We start from the raw sequence: 19,896 nt of genomic DNA on the forward strand, positions 1-19,896 counted from the left end.
GGCTCTGCAGGGCCCAGGGGCCGTCTGTGCTGTCCCCAGCAAAGCACCTCTGTCCACAGACAATGCCCAGTGTCCTCCCTGAAGGACGGGGGTATGGCTTGAGACAGGTCCACGGACAGGAGCCAGGCCCAGATGGGCACACACCCATGGGCGCTCCCAGCTGCCACTCCCACATCTGGCCTGGGCAGGACCGGGGCAAGGAACAGCCACCAACGTCACAAAGAAAGCAAGCAGCCATCCCACCCAGCAGCTCCTCAGAGAAGAGGAGTGTCTCTGAAACCACGTCTCATTCCTCTTAGAACCGACACTGACACAGAGACCCTGGACTCCAGAGCTGGTCAGACACAGCGAAGCACAAACCTGGGAGGCTTCAGAAATGGCTGCCACCCTCAGCACTGGGCAGCGCAGCCAGCAGCTGCTCCTTCCCAGGAGAACTCAGCTGGGTCACAGCCCCAGGTCCTTGGAGAAACGGGCAGGGACCTGCCGTGGCCAACACCACCCGCGGTCACTGGACACCTGCTGGGTGTGGCCCAGGGGCACCACGGTGTCTGCAGGGAAGCAGGGCCCATTGCTCAGGCAGCGAGGAAGGACCAGGCCCCACACGAGAGCCGCCAGGGCACCGTCTCCCCACCGTGTGGTTGCCACAGGTGGCTGCTTCTCATGTGGTCTCCAGGTGATGTGTCCACCCCTCCTGTCCTACCTGCACCAAATGTGGCTTTTCTGAGGCTGGGATACAGTGTGTTCCAGTGAGTGTGCAGACCCCTCTCTACCTAGGAAAGCCCCTGGGAGGCCCTTCTGTGCTACCAGGAGTGGTCACTAGTAGCGGCCGTGCCACAGCCCACATGTCATCTTACATTTCCCCAAAGCACCAAGAAGCCAAAGCTCTGAAATTACTAATAGAAGATTGTGGAGGCCGATGGTCTGGGCTTGGGGACGCTCACGTGCCTTGTATTTCCTGTCTCAGCTGCACACCCCCTACTGCAGCAGCCAGGCCTGTCAGGAGACCCAGGCCACATTTTTGCCACTTTTTCCAGGTGGCGCAGCTGTGGAACGGTAGTTAGAAGTCAGTGTCACAGACTTGCCAGAGGCCACATGCCTCCCCCGCGCCAGTTAAATCTCCACGAAATTCCACCCATTTTCTCAAATATTGTCATGACTGTTTTAAGCAGTGACTGGCTGGGCTGACCTCATTCCACGTTGCTCTCCTGACACAGCGAATCTGCCCCGTGAACACCCTCCCAGCAGCACCGCGCGTCTGTCCCCATCACTCAAAACACAGCCCGTGGGCTTTGCTTTAGGGAAGAAATAAATGGTGAATCCTCGTTCATCATAAAAGCTGACACCATGTCTCGGGGTGGCTCAGGCTTCAGCACCGCGCTTCTGAGAGGTCTTGCTCCTGGGAACACACACACAGCCCGGCGGCAACCACGTCTGCTCTCCTGGCCGCATGCGCTGCAGGAGCAACGGCGTGTGTGGAACTAGGAAATTCCCTGTGTGTTTATGTGCTTGGCAGTCCAGGGAAGGGACGGTCATGTGCCCTGAAATTTTGCTGAAAGAGGAGAGGGCTGTTGTCTAGGTTTCAAGGCAGACCCATAAAAAATTAATCCGTGCCTCCTGCAGGCCTCCGGCGTTTGGCAGCAGCAGTGCCGTGGCGTGCGGTTTTGTGGTCAGACCTGCACATTAGTTTCCACCCCATGGTGTCCTCCCCACGCGTGGGCCTCTGCGGGACTCCCTGGGCGGGGCCAGAGCGGCTGCTGTTGGAGGCTCTGCAATAGCACAGCTCCTGGTGGGACCTCGGGGCTCTGATCAGGTAACAGTGTCCCAGCAACTACCCTCCCGGGCTTTCGCGTGTAACAGCCCTGCCTGGCAGGGGACATGGAGAACCAGGAGCTCCTGTGTGTGGCAGACCACTTAAGAAAGCGTGGATGAGGCCCTGCATGGACTAGTGTGTGCGTGGTCATCTGTCCACGGTGTTCACAGGCTCTCAGGAACCCGCTCCTCATGGTACTGAACACTTCCAGAGCCCCTGCCAGCTGGGGAAGGCACCACACAAAGTGAGAATTAGTCAGGACCACCGGCCCGATGCCCATTTTAACAAGCGGAAAAGAGCTGCCTCGTGGGGGGCTCCACTCCTTGGTCTGCAGCTGTCAAGTTTCTTACGTGACAGAAAAAATATCTGTTCCGGATCTATGGGGGCAAAGTTGACCCACAAGCCAGACGACGGGAGGGAGGAGAGGCCCACCGAGGCCACTGTGGGCACCAGCGGGCCCACCCCACCCTGTGTCCTGAGCTTGGGGTACGGCCAGGAGCCCTCCCTGGGGCCAGTCTGGCCTCCTGACCCTGGGTCCTCACCTGACCCGCCAGCCCCTCTCACGGCACGGCTGAGGCAGGATCCCAGACCACTTGCCCTCACCTCTTTGCACACTCAGTCGGCCCCTCTCCTGACTGACAATATTACAAGCTGCAAACCTAAAATGCTGTTTCAGAATGGGCCGAGGCTTCTCGTGTCACATTCCAGTGACCTATTAATTATTCACACAAGCCCGGCCTCCCATGTGACGGGCGAGATGCTATCGGGCAGGTTATTTTGGTGACTTGGTAAACAGACCTGAGTTATTTGACCCCGGGTCGGAGGTCAGGCTACGTCCCACAGAGGACCACGTGCCCCGTGGAGTGGTGGGTGCCAGGGAGGTGGGAGCCGGGGCCAGGGACGTGCTGCAAAGACATCTTCTCAGGGCCCTGGGCCCTTCCCGGCTGCCTCCGGGAGTGTAGCTGCAATGAGCAGTGGAGGATGCAGGCCGAGGACGCGGTGACTCATGTGAGGAACACATCGGGTGAGGGGCCTGCGGGCCACGGTGAAGAGGGCAGGAGGGAAGGAAGGAGGCACAACCAGAAACAGAGAGGAGGAAAGCAAGGCAGGGTGACTAGGGCAGGTGCTGCTCACGCAGCTCAGGTCCTCCTCGGACGGAGAGGGGAGCCGGACTCCAGGTCTCCCCAGGGACCACGGTCCCCCTCGATGGGCAACACGCAGGCGGAGGACTAGCCTCACCTTCATGCCTGGAAAGGCAATGGGTCACACGAAAAGGCCTCAACGGCTGTACCCAGGTGCTTCTCTGCCCTCCCTGGCCAGAGAAGGGGAGGAACACTGCCTGTCTCACCCCAGACCATCCTGGTGGAAAACCTGTAAGAACCAGCCTGATGCCAGCTGCCCACGTACCGAGGTGACCAGGACTGAGGGCACAGGCTATGTGGGCATGAGGAGGTGAGACAAGAAGAAAAGCCAGCAGCCCCCCACAGCACTCGTGAACTCCCGGTTCCAGCCTCGCTGAGAGCAGAACGGGCCCTCTGGGGTGAGGAGACTGTATGTACAGAGAGATCCTCACCCTCAGGCAGAGCCTGCTGTCAGGGCGGAGGGTGGAGGGCAGAGGGTGGCGGCTGCCCGAGGTGCCACCATCAGGACACTCAGTGTGAGCCGGGATTTGGGGGAAAGCCGAGGCTGGAGGGAAATACCCACTGTGTGTCACTTTTAGGCCTCGCTGGAAATGCTGGTGAGAAGCAGACAGCAGGCGGACAACCCCTCAGCCTCCCCTGGAACCAGCGGCCTGGCGAGGTCCCAGCATCGGCACATACAGACCGGCCCACCGAGAACTGGCGGCCAAGGTGCTGGAGCAGGGGCAGGAGGGGCCAGTGGCAAGGGGGCTGTGTGGGCAGGAGCCGAGGCTGGCCAGGCTGCTGGTCACTCCCAGCCCGGCCAGGAGCCTCTGAGGGGCTCTGTCCAGATCACGTGTTCTACCAGGGCAGGTGAGTCCCAAACGGGCCTCTTCATCCTTGGTTTCCCAGGAGCAGTGAGGCCCATGCCGGACCTGTCTCCACCATCCGGACCCCTGTCGCCACCATCCCCCTCACACACACGGAGGCAGAACGGTCCTTAACTGCATGTCAGACCCGTCTCCACCATCCAGACCCTGTCTCCACCATCCCCCTCACATGCACGGAGGCAGGACTGTCCTTATCCGCATGCTGGACCCGTCTCCACCATCTGGACCTGTCTCCACCGTCACCCTCACACGCACGGAGGCAGGACTGTCCTTACCCGCATGTCAGACCCGTCTCCACCATCCCCCTCACACGCACGGAGGCAGAACGGTCCTTACCCGCAAGCCCCACCCCGCAGAGGGGGTGCAGCCATCACCATGGCTGAGGGCCCACCAGACCCTGCAGGGACCACATCCACCAGGGGCTGCCGGCCGTCCTGAACCCCCCAGACCCCCTCGCGGATGGCTCCAGGGCCCCACTCTTCCAGGCTAAACCACGGCCCTGTTCCTTTGATGCTGGCGTTTTTAGCGCCATTGCAGCCATAACAGGGGTGGCCTTAGGGTGCGGATGGCGTGATCATGGCAATGTGGCCACAAGAGTAGGGGCTGGCCTGGGGTGGTCCCTCCCCGGCGTGGGAATGATGTCATCCCCACAGAGACGGCAGGCGGCACGCTCAGGGCTCACTGGAGGGGGCTGGCCTCCTTCCCTCTGAAGGAAAGGCCCTAAACAGGAGGAGCCCCGGGTGCCAGCCATCCCTCATGCCCCTCAACGCTCACAGGTACCCGGGTGCCAGCCGTCCCTCACGCCCCTCAACGCTCTCAGGTACCCGGGTGCCAGCCGTCCCTCACGCCCCTCAACGCTCACAGGTACCCGGGTGCCAGCCGTCCCTCACGCCCCTCAACGCTCTCAGGTACCCGGGCCAGCCGCCCCTCACGCCCCTCAACGCTCTCAGGTACCCGGGTGCCAGCCGCCCCTCACGCCCCTCAACGCTCTCAGGTACCCGGGTGCCAGCCGCCCCTCACGCCCCTCAACGCTCTCAGGTACCCGGGTGCCAGCCGCCCCTCACGCCCCTCAACGCTCTCAGGTACCCGGGTGCCAGCCGTCCCTCACGCCCCTCAACGCTCACAGGTACCCGGTGCCAGCCGTCCCTCACGCCCCTCAACGCTCTCAGGTACCCGGGTGCCAGCCGTCCCTCACGCCCCTCAACGCTCACAGGTACCCGGGTGCCAGCCGTCCCTCACACCCCTCAGCACCCACAGGTAAGAGCGAGCACCTGCCCGGAGGAGCAAACACTCTTTCCTAACCTGGGGTCCATGCTCCGAATGCCTCCTGGAGAGAAGGTTCTACTCATGTGCTTTGCTTCCCAGCTGCGAAACACATGGGGACGGGGGGGTGGGGGGGGGGACGGGGGGGACGGGGAGGCCGGGTGCGGGAGGAGTAGGGGGCCAGGCGCAGGAGAATGGGGACACTGGGCACGGGAGGCCGGGTGGGGGAGGACGGGGACGCAGGGCACAGGAAGATGGGGAGGACGAGGGCGCAGGGCGCGGGAGGGCGGAGAGGCTGCGCGCAGGAGGACGGGGACGCAGGGTGCGGGAGGATGAGGAGAACGGGGACGCAAGGCATAGGATGGGGAGGTCAGGTGGGGGAGGATGAGGAGGCCGGGTGCGGGTGCACAGTGTGCTCCTGACCGTGAGAGCTGACACCCACCTCCCCAGGCCCCCCCGCTACCCTACAGGGCTCAGCTGCATTGCAGGAAACAGCGGGCTTTGATTTTATGGACAAGCTTTTTGAGATGTAGCGGACACATTCACAATGAAGAGAACGGCATTTCTCAAACGCAGGAAACTCCTGTGTCAGTGGTTCCCAGTGGCTCTGACCAGCCGCCTGCAGCGCCCACCACCCACGGCCTCGTCCCCGCGCCCCTTAGGCCAGTGCGATAAGCCTCGTTTCTGAACAGCGGGAAAGGGGCTGTGTCGAAGGATGTGCTAAAATAACCCAACGGCAGTGAGTGCACGTCTGCAGTTCCGAGGAGCTTCCACGGCAACTGAGAGCTTTCTATTCTCATTTGTTTTATCATTATGCACAAATTCTATTTTTATCCAATTTGTGGTCCACCAACTGAAAGAGAAAACAAACTCCCAAAACCCCCTCTTTTTAGCTGCTTTTACCTCACACTCGCATAGACATAAATGCCACAGATACATCAGAAAACTCTTTAAATTACTGATTTCTCACAATGAGATATGCTGATAGCGCCTGACATTTTCCACGCAGGGGAGTGTTTTCTCCTGCGTTTCAACGGAAAGGGCTCCTTCTGTGGAAACACAGGGCCAGCCTCTCGCGTTCTGCTGCTGCTCACACACGGGCCACTTGATTTGGAATAATTTTTGAGGGTACATTTTAAAGATATTTTAAATTACTGTTTCAAGTTTCCTGAGTCCTCCAGAACACCTCGATCCTCTCAGTCGCATGTGTATTGATAGATTTCAGCACCCTAAGCCCAAGACACCCAGACAGTAGAACAGAGGTGGGATTCCACAAGATTCCAGAAGATGCAGGGAGGAGTGCCCAGCACTGAGCTGTGTCCACGGAGACAGGTGGCACCAGGTACCGGCGCTACTCACAGGTAGGTGAAAATACATCCATTAAAACCCAGGCCACCTGTGGTCCCGGCTACTCGGGAGGCTGAGGCAGGAGAATCGCTCGAACCCGGGAGGCAGAGGTCGCCGTGAGCTGAGATCGCACCACTGCACTCCAGCCTGGGTGAGAGCGAGACTCTGTCCCCCCCCCAAAAAAAAAACAAAAAAACAAAACAAACAGACAAAAACCTCAGAGCTCTCTCCACACTCATGATCCCGCTTTACCCTCCAAACAACAGCCTCAATTCCTACAACTGCCCCTCATCCGGACATGGTGAAAGGGGGACGGCCAGTGATCCTCACCGATACGATTCATAGCAAATGGGGTGGACAGGGCCATCATTTCTCGATTGCCTTTTTCCACTCCTCCTTTCACTGCCTCATTTCCTGTCCCTTCTAATATCCTTTCCACTGAGCAATAACAGGCTTTCGGTCAGTGAAAACCGAGGCAGGAACGGGGAGGTACAGGCCTGCCGGGACGAAGCGTGGCGCAGAGCTGTCTGACCTTTCCCACCTGGGAGGGTGGAGACTTTAAATGTCAAACTGGCCGCTGTGCACTCAGGTATCTCCCGCATTTCCTTGCTTCAAGCACTGACAAGGTAGGTACTAATTGGCATCAAGCACACAGGCCACAAACATCACGTTAACAGCATCTGCAAGTGCTGGTGGAAACGCCTCGCCCAGCACCCTGCCTGCTAATGCCCTGCTGCCGGCTGTTGCGTTGGCAAACAGCCATTTGTCCCTGTGGCCGCCTTCCCTCCACTATTTATCTAAATGGAAAAAATAAAAACACGGGGCACCCTGCTGAGCACACCTTCCGGCTTGCATCATTCCCTAAATAGCGGGGCTGGGGCACCCGGGTTTTGCTGTCGGTGTGTGCTGGGAAAACGTCCTCGGCGTTGCCGCATGGCCTGGAGCCCTGGGGCTAGACACCCTTGCTGCTCTGTGGCTGCCAAAGCAGTGGACCCAGGGCCTAGAGCTGATGAGGTAACAGGTGGGACCGAAGAAAATGCCAACACCCACGGCTACCCGGGACCCACATCAACACCTGGGGTGCAGAGCAGGGCATGGCTCTCTGTGCAGACGCTGCCCATCCCCGGTGTGGTCACTACACACCTCCATGGACAGCCTGACTCTATGTAGCTTTCCCCCAAGGTGAGAGCAAGGTGAGGAAGCCACACAGAGCCCGGGGAGTCAGGCCCACCCTGGCAGGGACACAGCTGCCAGCCCCAGGCCCACTCTGAAAGCCACTCCTCCTCTCCTCGGGAAGCACCTTGAGCCCTGGTGCCCCCCGGCACCCAAGCCCAGAGCGTGGGATTCCGCAGGCCTGGTGGGCCACAGAACCTGCATTTCTGAGGGCCCCCCACCAGGCGAGGCTGGTGCTGCTGGTGAGAACCCCAGCAGTTCAGAGGCTTTAGAGAGGGGAGAATCAACCCCCTGAAACATCCACACCACAGGCAGCATCCGTGGACACAAGGGCTGCTTTGGGCAAATCTGAAAACAAAGAGGGAGGCCTGCCCATGTGGAAGCAGCAGGTGCTGTGCCACGCGCCCATTCCAGCTCAGGGACGGTGAGCAGCCTCCCGGCACTAACCACGACATAGCGTTCAGCTGGCCTGGCCGGGAGAGTCTGTGGTTTCAGCACAGTTCGCTGTGGCTCCAAAGTTACTTTTGGACCAAAACAGCAAGTGGCGTGCGAGTCTGGCCTCGGTGCCTACCTGCACGATGGGGTGTCCTCCAGCCGACGCCTTCACGGCCCCCCGGCTGCCCTCCGTCTCATAGTGGGCTCGGTGGTGGGACTTGGGCTGCACCTCAATCCGAAGCTCGTACGGGCCTGAGTGGGACGGCAGCTGCCAGTCCAGGGCAGGCAGGGTTGGGCTGGAAGGGAACAGAGCAGAGGAGGCGTTTAGCGCCACACGGACCTCACCCAGGCCACACGTGCCGCGCTCAGCCGTCACCGTCTTGGGTGGACACTTCTTCGGTGAGCGCACATTCTACACGGAGATGGACAAGCCTGCATCGACGCGATGCTTACTCCTCATGACCTGTGGCCGCGGCCCGGCCAGTTCTCTAAGACAGAAACATTTTCCAAGCACAACCTTCACATACTTCTCTTCCTTCGTGACAGGCTTCTATCAGTTACTTAACCCTCCAGTAAGACAGGTTTTAGAACTCATTGAAAATCTTTTTTAAAATCTAAGAGGTACGAGCTGTGGTCTAAGAACCAGGAAGCTCCAACCTCCCCTTGCTATGAACCAGCTGTGCGGCTGCCGTCGGACAGGTGACTAACTGGGCCCTTTATAAAATGGTGGGTTTGGAAGATGTGGTGTGTAAAACACCACCAGCCCCCAGATTCCATGATTGCTGCAAGATGGACAGAAGGGCCTCACTGAGGGCCAGGAGGAGGAACCGGGCGTCCATGGAGGGCGGTGAGAGAAAACGCAGCAGGGCGGGGTGCGGCGGTGAGGGCTTTGGGAGCCTGCCAGTTACTGTGCACAGAGGACACGCGCTGCATGACGTGGCAGGTGACAGGTGCCAGGTCTGTCGTCAGAGCCCACGGCCCCTGTCCTTTCAGGAGGTGAATGTTTGGTGTGAAAGGCTAAGGTGAGGTCCTGCCTGTGCCCTCGGCCTTGAGTGTCTTCCCAACTGTGTTCTGTAGGAGGAGGAGGCCCAGGTGGACTGTCTCACAATTCCTGGGGGCCACACTGTGCACCCAAGGGGTTCTCGCATCTAGGGGGTGGCCTGCCCCACGCAGCACCATCCACGCAGGCACCACCGTCCACCCCGTGCAAGAGATCGGCGCTTCTGCCATCAGACCCCGTTTCTGGGAGGCCCAAGGCTCTGTGGCCGCTGCAGCCCTGGCCCAGCCTCCTCTTCCACTCAGCCTGTCTCCCCAGCACTGCCTGCTGCAGGGGCCAAGGCAGGCGGAGCATGTGGTGGGACCCTCCCTGGACCAGCACTGCTCAATGGATCAGGTACAAGACCCTGCGTGGGCAGAGCCAGCCCAGGGCCCGACGACCGTTCTCACCGCTATGTGGGCAGAGACCCAGGGCCCGCCGACCGTCCTCACCACCATGTGGGCACAGCCAGCCCAGGGCCCAACGACCATCCTCACTGCTATGTGGGCAGAGACCCAGGCCTGCCGACCACACTGTGGGCTGGGGCCCCTGAGGTCACCCTCCACACGGGGCCTGTGACTCCCCCATCTTCAGAACCAGCCCCTCCGCCAAGACTCAATGATTGCCTACAGCTGCTGACCTCATTCTACGTCCGTTTTAAGTACAAGCCACAGACACATGGGACACGCAGGCAGCTTCTTGGGCAGGGCAGGTTCCGTGAGACGCAGGCTCAGAGCAGGGGCATCTGTGAGTTCAAGGAAATTACCTCCCGAGCCCCCAGAAGGCCCCCAACACCTCAGGACACACTGTGAACCCAAAGTGACCTAAAAACGAAACAAGGGCTGGGCGCTGCGGCTCACGCCTGTAACCCCAGCACTTCGGGAGGCCGAGGCAGGCGGATCACGAGGTCAGAAATTGAGACCATCCCGGCCAACATGGTGAAACCCCGTCTCTGCTAAAAACACAAAAATTAGCCAGGCATGGTGGCGGCCACCTGTAGTCCCAGCTGCTCGGAGGCTGAGGCAGGAGAATCACTTGAACCGAAGAGGCACAGGTTGCAGTGAGCCAAGATCGCGCCACTGCACTCCAGCCTGGGCGACAGAGCGAGACTCCATCTAAAAACAACAACAACAACAGCAGCAGCAGCAGCAGCAGCAAAAACCAAGGCCAGTCGCAGTGGCTCACGCCTGTAATCCTAAAACTTTGGGACGCCAAGGGGGACGGATCACTTGAGCTCAGGAGTTCAAGACCAGCGTGGGCCACATGACGAGACCCCATCTCTACAAAACAAACAAAAAATAAAAACATGAGCAGGATGTGGTGCACATCTGTGGTCCCAGCCACACAGGAGGCTGAGCGAGGAGGATCCCAGCCACACAGGAGGCTGAGCGGGGAGGACTGCCTGAGCTGGGGGAGGTTGAGATGGCGGTGAGCCAAGATCGCATGGGCTTCAGCCTGAGCGACAGGGCAAGACTCTGACTCAAAACAAACAAAATAAAAACAATGGGCAGAATAAGACTACTTTAAAGAGAAAGAGCCCAGGAGGCAGCTGGAATGGAATCAAATACATAATTTTAAAAAATACGAACACCTAAAACGTTCCTTAACAAGACTACATATTTTGTGACATTGGAAGCTTCATAGTAATTTGAAAACTTAGAAATAGATTTATACAAAGGTGCCCCTGGCAGGCTCACCACCCACCTCCGCTCTGTGGGGTTTTGGGCTCTGCGGGTGCCCTGTGGACCCCAACAGCCACGACAGCGTCCCTGACAGGAATCTCCAAGACGCAGCTTCGCGGGCTGTACTGTCAGAGCTCTTTCCGACGTGAGGTGATCAGCACGGACGCCCAGCATCCGCTAACGCTGCCAGGCGGAAGGAAAGGCGGCTGGCCTCAGGGCTCCGCACAGGAAGGACAAAGGCTTCCCTGCACAGAGCTCGGGGCCGGCTGTGAGTCTCTGGGGAAGGGAGAGGGGGCAGCTGCAGGGCTGGGCAACGAAGGGCCCCTCCGCAGCGGCCACACCCACGCCAGGACAGGCAGGCACCAAAGTCGTGGATGGTGCGAGGCGGCACTTGTCTCAGGTGCCCTGTACCTATCTTTTTTTATGAATTGAAAAAGCAACAAATAAAATGCAAAATTCACAGCCGGGTGCGGTGACTCACTCCTGTAATCCCAGCACTTTGGGAGGCCGAGGCAGACAGATCACCTGAGGTCAGGAGATCAAGACCATCCTGGTCAACATGGTGAAACCCCGTCTCCACTAAAAATATAAAAATGAACTGGGCGCCGTGGCGGGCACCTGTAGTCCCAGCCACTCTGGAGGCTGAGGCAGAATTGCTTGAACCCCGGAGGCGGAGCTTGCAGTGAGCCGAGATCGCGGCACGGCACTCCAGCCTGGGTGACAGAGTCAGACTCCGTCTCAAAACAAACAAACAAAAAAACAAAATACACAGTGAAAAAAACTGGGCTCACCGGATTCCCAGGATAGTTAAGACACAGAGAAGAGACAGAGCAAGAGAGAGGACAGAAGAGGGAAGAAAATAAGAAAAGCCACCTCCCCCACCGCTGGTCCGGTTAAAGGCAGATGTATTTCCTAAAGATGAGGTAGTCTAAACCACTCTGCAGTTGACTATTACATACGAATAAGTTTGTGTAAACACAGCCGTGTGTCACTTTATGACGGGGACACACTCTGAGAAACGTGTCCTTAGGCCATTTTGTCATCGTGGGAACTCGTGTGAACCGACGTGGTATGGCCAGTGCACACCCCAGCCACGTGGCTCACAGCTCCCCAGTACACGTCTGCACGGCGTGTGGCTGTGCTGAACACCGTGGGTGACTGCCTCACAGCGGTCAGGGTTTGTGAATCTAAACACATCTAAACACGGAAAAGGTCCAGTAAAAACACGCTCTCATGATCTCACGAGAACCCTCATACGTGAAGTCCGCCGTTAACCCGAACCGTGGTGCAGGACTGCATTTGGCTCTGGAATCATTTGCAGATTTAGTAACACAGTGTGCGCACGGCTTAAAGCAAGAATGATTTACAAAATAAATATCATAATCCAGACAATTAAGACGATTGGTTTTGGTTGGAAATTTTCAGCATGAATTTGGCAGCTCTACAAATTTGTGTCTCTGGTTCAGACAAAAGAGCCCACATGAGCAAAAAAGGAGCCTGCACTGCTGCGGAGACGGGACCGCTGCTGCCCACGCTCCACCCCGCTCCACTCCGCGTACTTCCTCGGGGGGTGACGGCTGGGGCAGCCGCGGGCAGGCGTGCTGCACTGGGGGGTCTCTGACCAGCCCAGCCCCGGGAACTGCAACTCGCTTGCGGAAGCCCTGAGCTCAGGACTGAGAATAATTCCAACAACTTCAAAGTCATCTTCAACGTAAGTCAATTTTTTAAAAAGTGACACTCAACACAACCAAAAAAAAATAAAAAAAAAAAAACTCCAGTGAAATTTGCATCCAACATCTACCCGGCCTGGATGGTGACTGATGCTCACATTGCCACAGCGTGTCTCTCTCTCTCTCTTTTTTTTTTTTTTTTGAGATGGAGTCCCGCTCTGTGGCCCAGGCTGGAGTTCACCGGCACCATCTCAGCTCACTGCAGCCTCTGCATCCCAGGTTCAAGCGATGCTCCTGCCTCAGCCTCCTGAGCAGCTGCGAGTACAGGTGCACACCACCACACCGGCTAATTTTTTGTATTTTTAGTAGAGATATAGTTTCACCAGGTTGGCCAGGCTGATCTCGAACTCCTGACCTCAGGTGATCCGCCCGCTTCAGCCTCCCAAAGTGCTGGGATTACAGGTGTGAGCCACCACACCCGGCCCACTGCGTGTATTTCTATAAGAATTTTTACAAAATGATGCATCTTAACAAAATGAGATACATAATCTGGTACTTTGTCTTTTCTTTTTCTTTTTCTCTTTTTACTTCTTAGAAACAAGGTCTCACTCTGCTGCCTAGGCGGGAGGGCAATTCTCCAATTCCTGGGCTCAAGGGATCCTCCCACAGTGCTGGGGTTACAGGCACGTATCACCACACCTGGCCGTTTTATGAAAGGAAGATCACATTTTGAGCACTTTAGCATATTCAGAAACAATTTAATCACAGCATCCCATTTACCACAAGGACCATCCTCACTGTACTGCCGGACTCTGCTGTTATAAACGTCGGTGACGCGAACGTCCACACAACCAACTCCCAGGCCACACCTTCGGTCATGCCCTGAGTGCAGACCCATGGGTCAGAGGCGTGAGCATCACGAGGCTCGCTGCAGGTGCCACTAAGGCCGCTGCTGGTGGGTCTGACTCACCCACCAGAGTCCGGGGCTGTGCTTGGTCTTTGCCAATGCGATACATCAAGACAGTTTTCTGGGCTGCTGCATCTTTACATGATAGTTAAAAACACGAGTGCAAGACTGAGAACAACACACTGTGTACAAATAATAAAAACAAACACTTCTAAACCACCAGGGTAAAACTTCTAGAATATCCCCTTGATTTATTTCCTGTTTCTCACTAAAGACACCACACGGCCTAGCTGACCTTCCAGCCTGCCCACCAGCCCGAGGCCGGCCCCCCACCGCACAGAGGCCAGCCGTCCAGCCCCCACCACCCACCGCACAGAGGCCAGCCGTCCAGCCCCCACCACCCACCGCACAGAGGCCAGCCGTCCAGTCCCCACAACCCACTGCACAGAGGCCACCGTCCAGCGCCCCCCACCACCCACTGCACAGAGGCCAGCCGTCCAGCCCCCACCACCACCCACTGCACAGAGGCCACCGTCCAGCATCCCCCACCACCCACCAGAGGCCAGCCGTCCTGTCCCCTGCCACACCAAGGTCAGCCGTCCAGGGAGGCTCACCGTTGTGCATGTTGACAAACGGGGCAAACACTGGTCCCCCTTCCCTAGGTCTATTCCATACAATCCATAAAGTAAAACCTTGTGATTTCACAGACAATGGGACATGGGTCTTGAAAACTTTATGTGAAGGACAACATCACAGCACGGCACAGAGACACCAGACACGTGGGTACACGAAGGGCCGCAGCCCAGGGGACCCCTGCAGACACGGAGACGGCTCAGCCTCCAGGAGCCCCCACCATTCCCAGCCCATGCCGGCTTCAAGCCGAGGACCTGTTCATGCTGAGCTCCTGCAGGGCTTCCCTGATGAGTCTGGAGAGTTAAGAAGATACTAGGCAAAATGCAAGGCGCTGCCAGCAGGGAACCCCTCTGGGGCCTGGGGCCGGGGCATGGCGGCTGCTGTGGGGCAGCCCTGGGGACCGAGTGGGGCATTGCCTCCCCCCAACTTCCCACGAATCTGCAATGGCTACAGAATCAAGTTTAAAAATGCTTCTCACTGAGCCAGATGCAGGCTCCACACCCGCAGCAACACCCAGAGAGGCTGCAGCCAAGTCACGGGGGTCCGGCCTTTCCGCCCCAGCAATACTCCCCAGGACTCCTGTGTTTGCTGCCCCTCTGGGGGTCCGGTCTGGGGGTCCGGGGACGGTGCTGCCACGGAGGCTTCAGGTGGACACCAGGGGGCCCAGAGCTGCCGAGTCTGAGCCTACAGGTCAAACAGAAACACCTGCCAGGCCCTGCGAGTCCCCACACGGCTCCCACAGCAGTGCGGCTCGGGTCCTGCTGTCTTCACGCTGGGGTGGAAGTGGCGTGGGACGTGGCATGGAGGACAGTGGCCCCCATGGCCCGGGGAGCTGGCCACACAGTCCTTTCCACGGGAGGAGTCGTTGACGCCCCTGAACCTGTGTCTCCCTCGCCTGGGAGGGGCGTGAGGGATTTTTTTCAGCCCAAAGCTCACGACAGAGATGCCCTCTGCGCTGGGACGGGGGGCGGGGAAACAAAAAGCAGCCCTGGAACAATCACTGTCTGATTCTAAATCGCAGGATTATTGCTTTTTTTTTTTTGAGACAGGGTCTTGCTCTGTCACTTAGGCTAGAGTGCGGTGGCCTCACAGGATCCTCCCACCTAGTAGCTGGGACCACAGGCACACCACCACACCTGGCTAATTTTTATATTTTTTGTAGAGATGGGGTCTCCCCATGTTGCCCAGGGTGTCTCAAACTCCTGGGCACCAGCGATCCTCACACCTTGGCCTCCCACAGCACTGGGATTCCAGGCGTGAGCTGCCACGCCAACGCACGTGGGTTATCTGTTTAAAAGGCCGGCACAGGACTCATTTATCATGGTTTATCTGTTCAAGTCTTCTACAGTTTGTTATTTGTACAACCAAAAAAGTGAGAAACTGCTCTCAGGTCTTGCGTCTCGGCCTCTGCCCAGCTCATCCCCTGCCCGCCTGGTGAATGGGCGTCAGTTTCCAAACAGCTGAGCCTGAGGCCCTGCCGGGTCCTTCCCCCTTAGAAAGGCCACGTCCCAGTATCTGAAAACACCCTCCACATGAGTGGCCCCCACCCTGCCGGGGAACGATGAGAATCCCGGAATCGTGCCCTCCGCGGCAGAAGCCCAGAGCCGAGGCAGTTCCTTTGTTTAAGTGGTTTGAGTAAAATCCTTTAATTCTGATTTTCCGAGGGTTAAAGTCTGTACATGCTCATTGCTTAGGTGAAAACTGAAGGCTGCTCGTGACTCCTGCAGTTTCTAGACAGATGAAGCGACAGACTCTGAACTCGGCAGGGCCACATCCACCCACAGGACGCGACAGGAGCAGCCTAGGGAGGGCGAGGGTTCCAGGGTCCCCTTGCAGCCTCTCCTCGGCCGGCAGCCACAGGCCTCATAGCCATTTGGTTGTGTGGGGGTTTTTCCCTTAATTAAAAGGAAAGAGAGTCAGAGACAGAGACAGAGAGACAGAGACAGAGACAGACACAGATGGAGACAGAGAAACAGAAACAGAGACAGAGACAGAGATGGAGAGACAGAGACGGAGAGACAGAGATGGACAGACACAGAGAGGCAGAGACAGAGAGAGACAGAGACAGAGAGAGATGGAGAGACAGAGACGGAGACAGAGATGGAGAGACAGAGACAGAGAGAGGGACAGAGATGGAGAGACACACAGAGATGGAGAGACAGAGATGGAGACAGAGAGACAGATGAAGAGACAGAGACAGAGAGACAGAAATGGAGATGGAGAGAGACGGAGAGAGAGAGATGGAGAGACACAGATGGAGAGACAGACGGAGAGACAGAGAGACAGAGACGGAGAGACACGGAGAGACAAAGACGAAGAGACAGACAGAGACGGAGAGACAAAGAGAGAGAGAGACGATCGGCGCATTTCCCCGACATAAGGCAGCCTCTGGGTCTTCTGGGCTTGTGTTTCTGGAGCTGCCCCAGGACCACACAGCAGCCGGCGGTCAGGGGCCCCGAGGAGGCCAGCCTCGCCCCCCGACCTGTGCCGGCAGAACTCGGCCCTGAGAAAGTGTTGCCCGCCCAGGAGAGGTCGGCCTTCCTGGAGGTCAGCCCAGAGTCGGGCCTAAAGAGGCCAGGTGGGCCCGCACACACCGCGTTTCTCGGTGGTAGCAGTGTGGCGGCATCTGTGCGTCACGCCCAACCTGATTCCCGACCTCTGGCTGGGCCTGGCCACTGGACGCAGCCTTCACCCTCCCACAGCCTGCCCCAGGGATGACCCCACAGACCACGTGGTTTTCTTCCATGATCCAAGGCAAGGCCTTTCACAAAATCCTGCCCAGCAGGCCAGGGAGTTGCGGGAGGGCTCGGCAGCCCAGGCAACCTCAGGATTTCAGGAGTCAGAGGGGGGCCTGGAGGCACTGCTGTCCCACCCTGGGGGGCCACCCAGAGGCCCCGGCCTCCTGTCCAAGGGGCTGGCTCCCATGCACCCCTCCCTGAAGCCAAGGCCGCCTGACCCTGAGGCCGCGGGCGGAGCCTCCTCTCCACATGGGACCCAAGCTCTGTGCCCGTGTGAGGAAGGCAGCCCAGAGTGGGGCACGGGCCTCACAAGCCGGCAGGAAAGATGAAATTGCTGGACAAGAAGCGAGTGACAGGCCAGGGAGGGACCAGAAAGGCAGGGACACCCAGCCTGGCCTCCTGCCCGCCAGGTGAGGTTGAAGATGCAGAGGCAGCCCCTCCAGTCGTCTGTGCCTTGGCCTCTTGTCCCAGGCAGTCCGGGTCCAGCCCCTTCCACCAGGACAGCGGTGCAGGCACCAATGGCCCATGGCCCACCTACAGTTCCCAGGACAGAGGTGGCCACGGGCAATGACCCTGGGGCAGGAACTGCTGTCCCCATCTGTCCTCCCCCAGGCCGGGCAAGTGGATCTCAGACTCAAACCAAAGTCAAAGCCACAAACCGGGAGCATGCAGGATCCGGGCTGTGAGGCCAGAGTGTAAAGGTTTTGTTTTAAAGGACACATTTGAGGATTTCATAAAAACTGACGGCGTTCCGCGGCTCCACCACACGGGACTGGAGCACAGCCAGGGCACAGACCCTTTCTTGTTCTTTAGAAAATCAGTCATCCCCTCGCTACATGCCCCACCCCTCCCAGGCCCACCCCTGTATCTTGTGAGCCTCGAAACGGCTTTGGACACAGGACCTGCCGTCCCAGGCCCAGAAGCCCCCCGACACTGTCCCCACCCCTCTATCTGCCCTACCCTGCCCCGGACAGGTGAGAAGCTGAGCTCAAGACCCTGAACCCCCACCCCTGGGGCAGCCCCCAGCCCTCGCCCAGAGCCAAGAGCTCCCTGTGGGCCTCCTCCTAAATGTTAACATGGGGGCCAGAGCACGCTTTCTACAAAGCCCCCAATGTCAACCTTTCTCCCTCCCAGGAAAACTACACAGATGGGAGAAAGCACCTTTCCATGGCTCCCAAACATTCTTTGCAGCTCAAGGGTGGGAGGGGACATTTGGGAAGCAAAAGGAGCCCATTGGGAACCCAAGCTCAGCGGGAACGGGGCCGCGCTGTGGGATCCCAGGGCCCCCGGGCAGCGGGAACGGGGCCGCGCTGTGGGATCCCAGGGCCCCCGGGCAGCGGGAACGGGGCCGCGCTGTGGGATCCCAGGGCCCCGGGCAGCGGGAACGGTGCCTCGCTGTGGGATCCCAGGGCCCCGGGCAGCGGGAACGGGGCCGCGCTGTGGGATCCCAGGGCCCCCGGGCAGCGGGAACGGGGCCGCGCTGTGGGATCCCAGCGCCCCCGGGCAGCGGGAACGGGGCCGCGCTGTGGGATCCCAGCGCCCCCGGGCAGCGGGAACGGGGCCGCGCTGTGGGATCCCAGCACCCCGGGCAGCGGGAACGGGGCCGCGCTGTGGGATCCCAGCACCCCCCAGCACCCCGGGCAGCGGGAACGGGGCCGCGCTGTGGGACCCCAGCACCCCGGGCAGCGGGAACGGGGCCGCGCTGTGGGATCCCAGCACCCCGGGCAGCGGGAACGGGGCCGCGCTGTGGGATCCCAGCACCCCGGGCAGCGGGAACGGGGCCGCGCTGTGGGATCCCAGCACCCCGGGCAGCGGGAACGGGGCCGCGCTGTGGGATCCCAGCACCCCGGGCAGCGGGAACGGGCCGCGCTGTGGGATCCCAGCACCCCGGGCAGCGGGAACGGGGCCGCGCTGTGGGATCCCAGCACCCCGGGCAGCGGGAACGGGGCCGCGCTGTGGGATCCCAGCACCCCGGGCAGCGGGAACGGGGCCGCGCTGTGGGATCCCAGCACCCCCCAGCACCCCGGGCAGCGGGAACGGGGCCGCGCTGTGGGATCCCAGCACCCCGGGCAGCGGGCCCCACGCTGAACACCCTCCCTCTCCCTCATTCCCCTGCTCTCCGGGACAGTAGCTGCTGGAGCCGGGGGCCGTTGCATCTTCTCGGGTTTACACCATGGCTGGAGAGCAACAGTGTGGTCCGGAGGGCGGGGAAGTCCCCTGGGCCCCCGCCACAGCCCCACTATCCCCTCATCCCCGAGTTCACACCAGGGACGGGTTCCAGTCACTGCACACGCGAACTCTTCCCAGACCCAAACACCTTCTCAGAGGTCTCCAGGGTCAGGGCCCATCTGCCATTACTCAGAGGAAGTTTGGCAGTGAGAGGCCTCAGACTGCACTTGCCACGGACGGCTTATAAAACAAAAACCAAAACCAGAAAAGTCATATTGCACGAGTTAATGTGGGGTGGGGCACAGATCAGTCATGGAACTGATTCCGTTTCTAGTGGTGCCAAGACGGCCCAGCTCAGCGCTCAGAGTTCACTCAACCTTCTCAGCTTGGACCTACGGGAAACCTGGGGGTCTCACAAGAAACGACCGCATCCTGGATGTTCACTGAACAGCAGCCCAGGTGAGTCACGGGTAATACTTGGGGCTACAACAAATACAGTGGCTTCTCAAATCACCTACGGGATCTTTCAAAATAGGGACGTGCCACTCTGCAAGGATTCCTATCGTGAATGTTGCCCAAACAAAGGATGCTGAGACTCTGATCGCCTGGGGCCACGGAGCACCCTTGGCCCTTGGGATCAGAGGAGCCCCAGCAGCAAGAGGCACCCGAGCTTCCAGCTTCACGCTCAGCTGTGAGGTCGCCACGGGGACAGGATGCAGCCCGTGGTGGCGGCACTGCCAGGAGCTGCTGCTTCAGCCCAGTAAACACGGAGTCGCTTCACAGCCCTCTCCTGGTCTCTGTGCCTGCAGCACGGCTTGTGGACAGCGACCCTGCCTTGGAGCTGACACCTGGAGGCCGCTGGGCCACGTGGTCCTCAGAGCCCAAAGTGCTCCAATACCTGCACTGCACCTGTCCAGAACCGAAACCTGGAGGCCTGACAGCTTCTTACCCTTCCCTTGATGTCTAGAAGTTTCCACTGTCTCCATTTCCTCATCCCCAAAAAGAGGCTGATCCCTGCTCCCCAC

General features: G+C 59.1%; 1 protein-coding gene across 9 annotated transcripts in view; it reads right to left on the reverse strand.

The window, feature by feature from the left end:
• The window catches only part of NFATC1 (nuclear factor of activated T cells 1), a 127,003-nt gene that overhangs the window by 81,139 nt on the left and 25,968 nt on the right, over nt 1–19,896 (reverse strand). For all 9 annotated transcript variants that reach the window (XM_033178476.1, XM_033178473.1, XM_033178474.1 and 6 more), the window contains one exon: nt 8,173–8,332. In XM_033178476.1, coding sequence (XP_033034367.1) covers nt 8,173–8,332 — 160 coding nt within the window. The remainder of the gene's footprint in view (nt 1–8,172; nt 8,333–19,896) is intronic.

The sequence above is a fragment of the Trachypithecus francoisi genome, unplaced genomic scaffold (assembly GCF_009764315.1).
Source record: "Trachypithecus francoisi isolate TF-2019V2 unplaced genomic scaffold, Tfra_2.0 Lachesis_group19, whole genome shotgun sequence".
Classification (NCBI taxonomy): Eukaryota; Metazoa; Chordata; class Mammalia; order Primates; family Cercopithecidae; genus Trachypithecus; species Trachypithecus francoisi.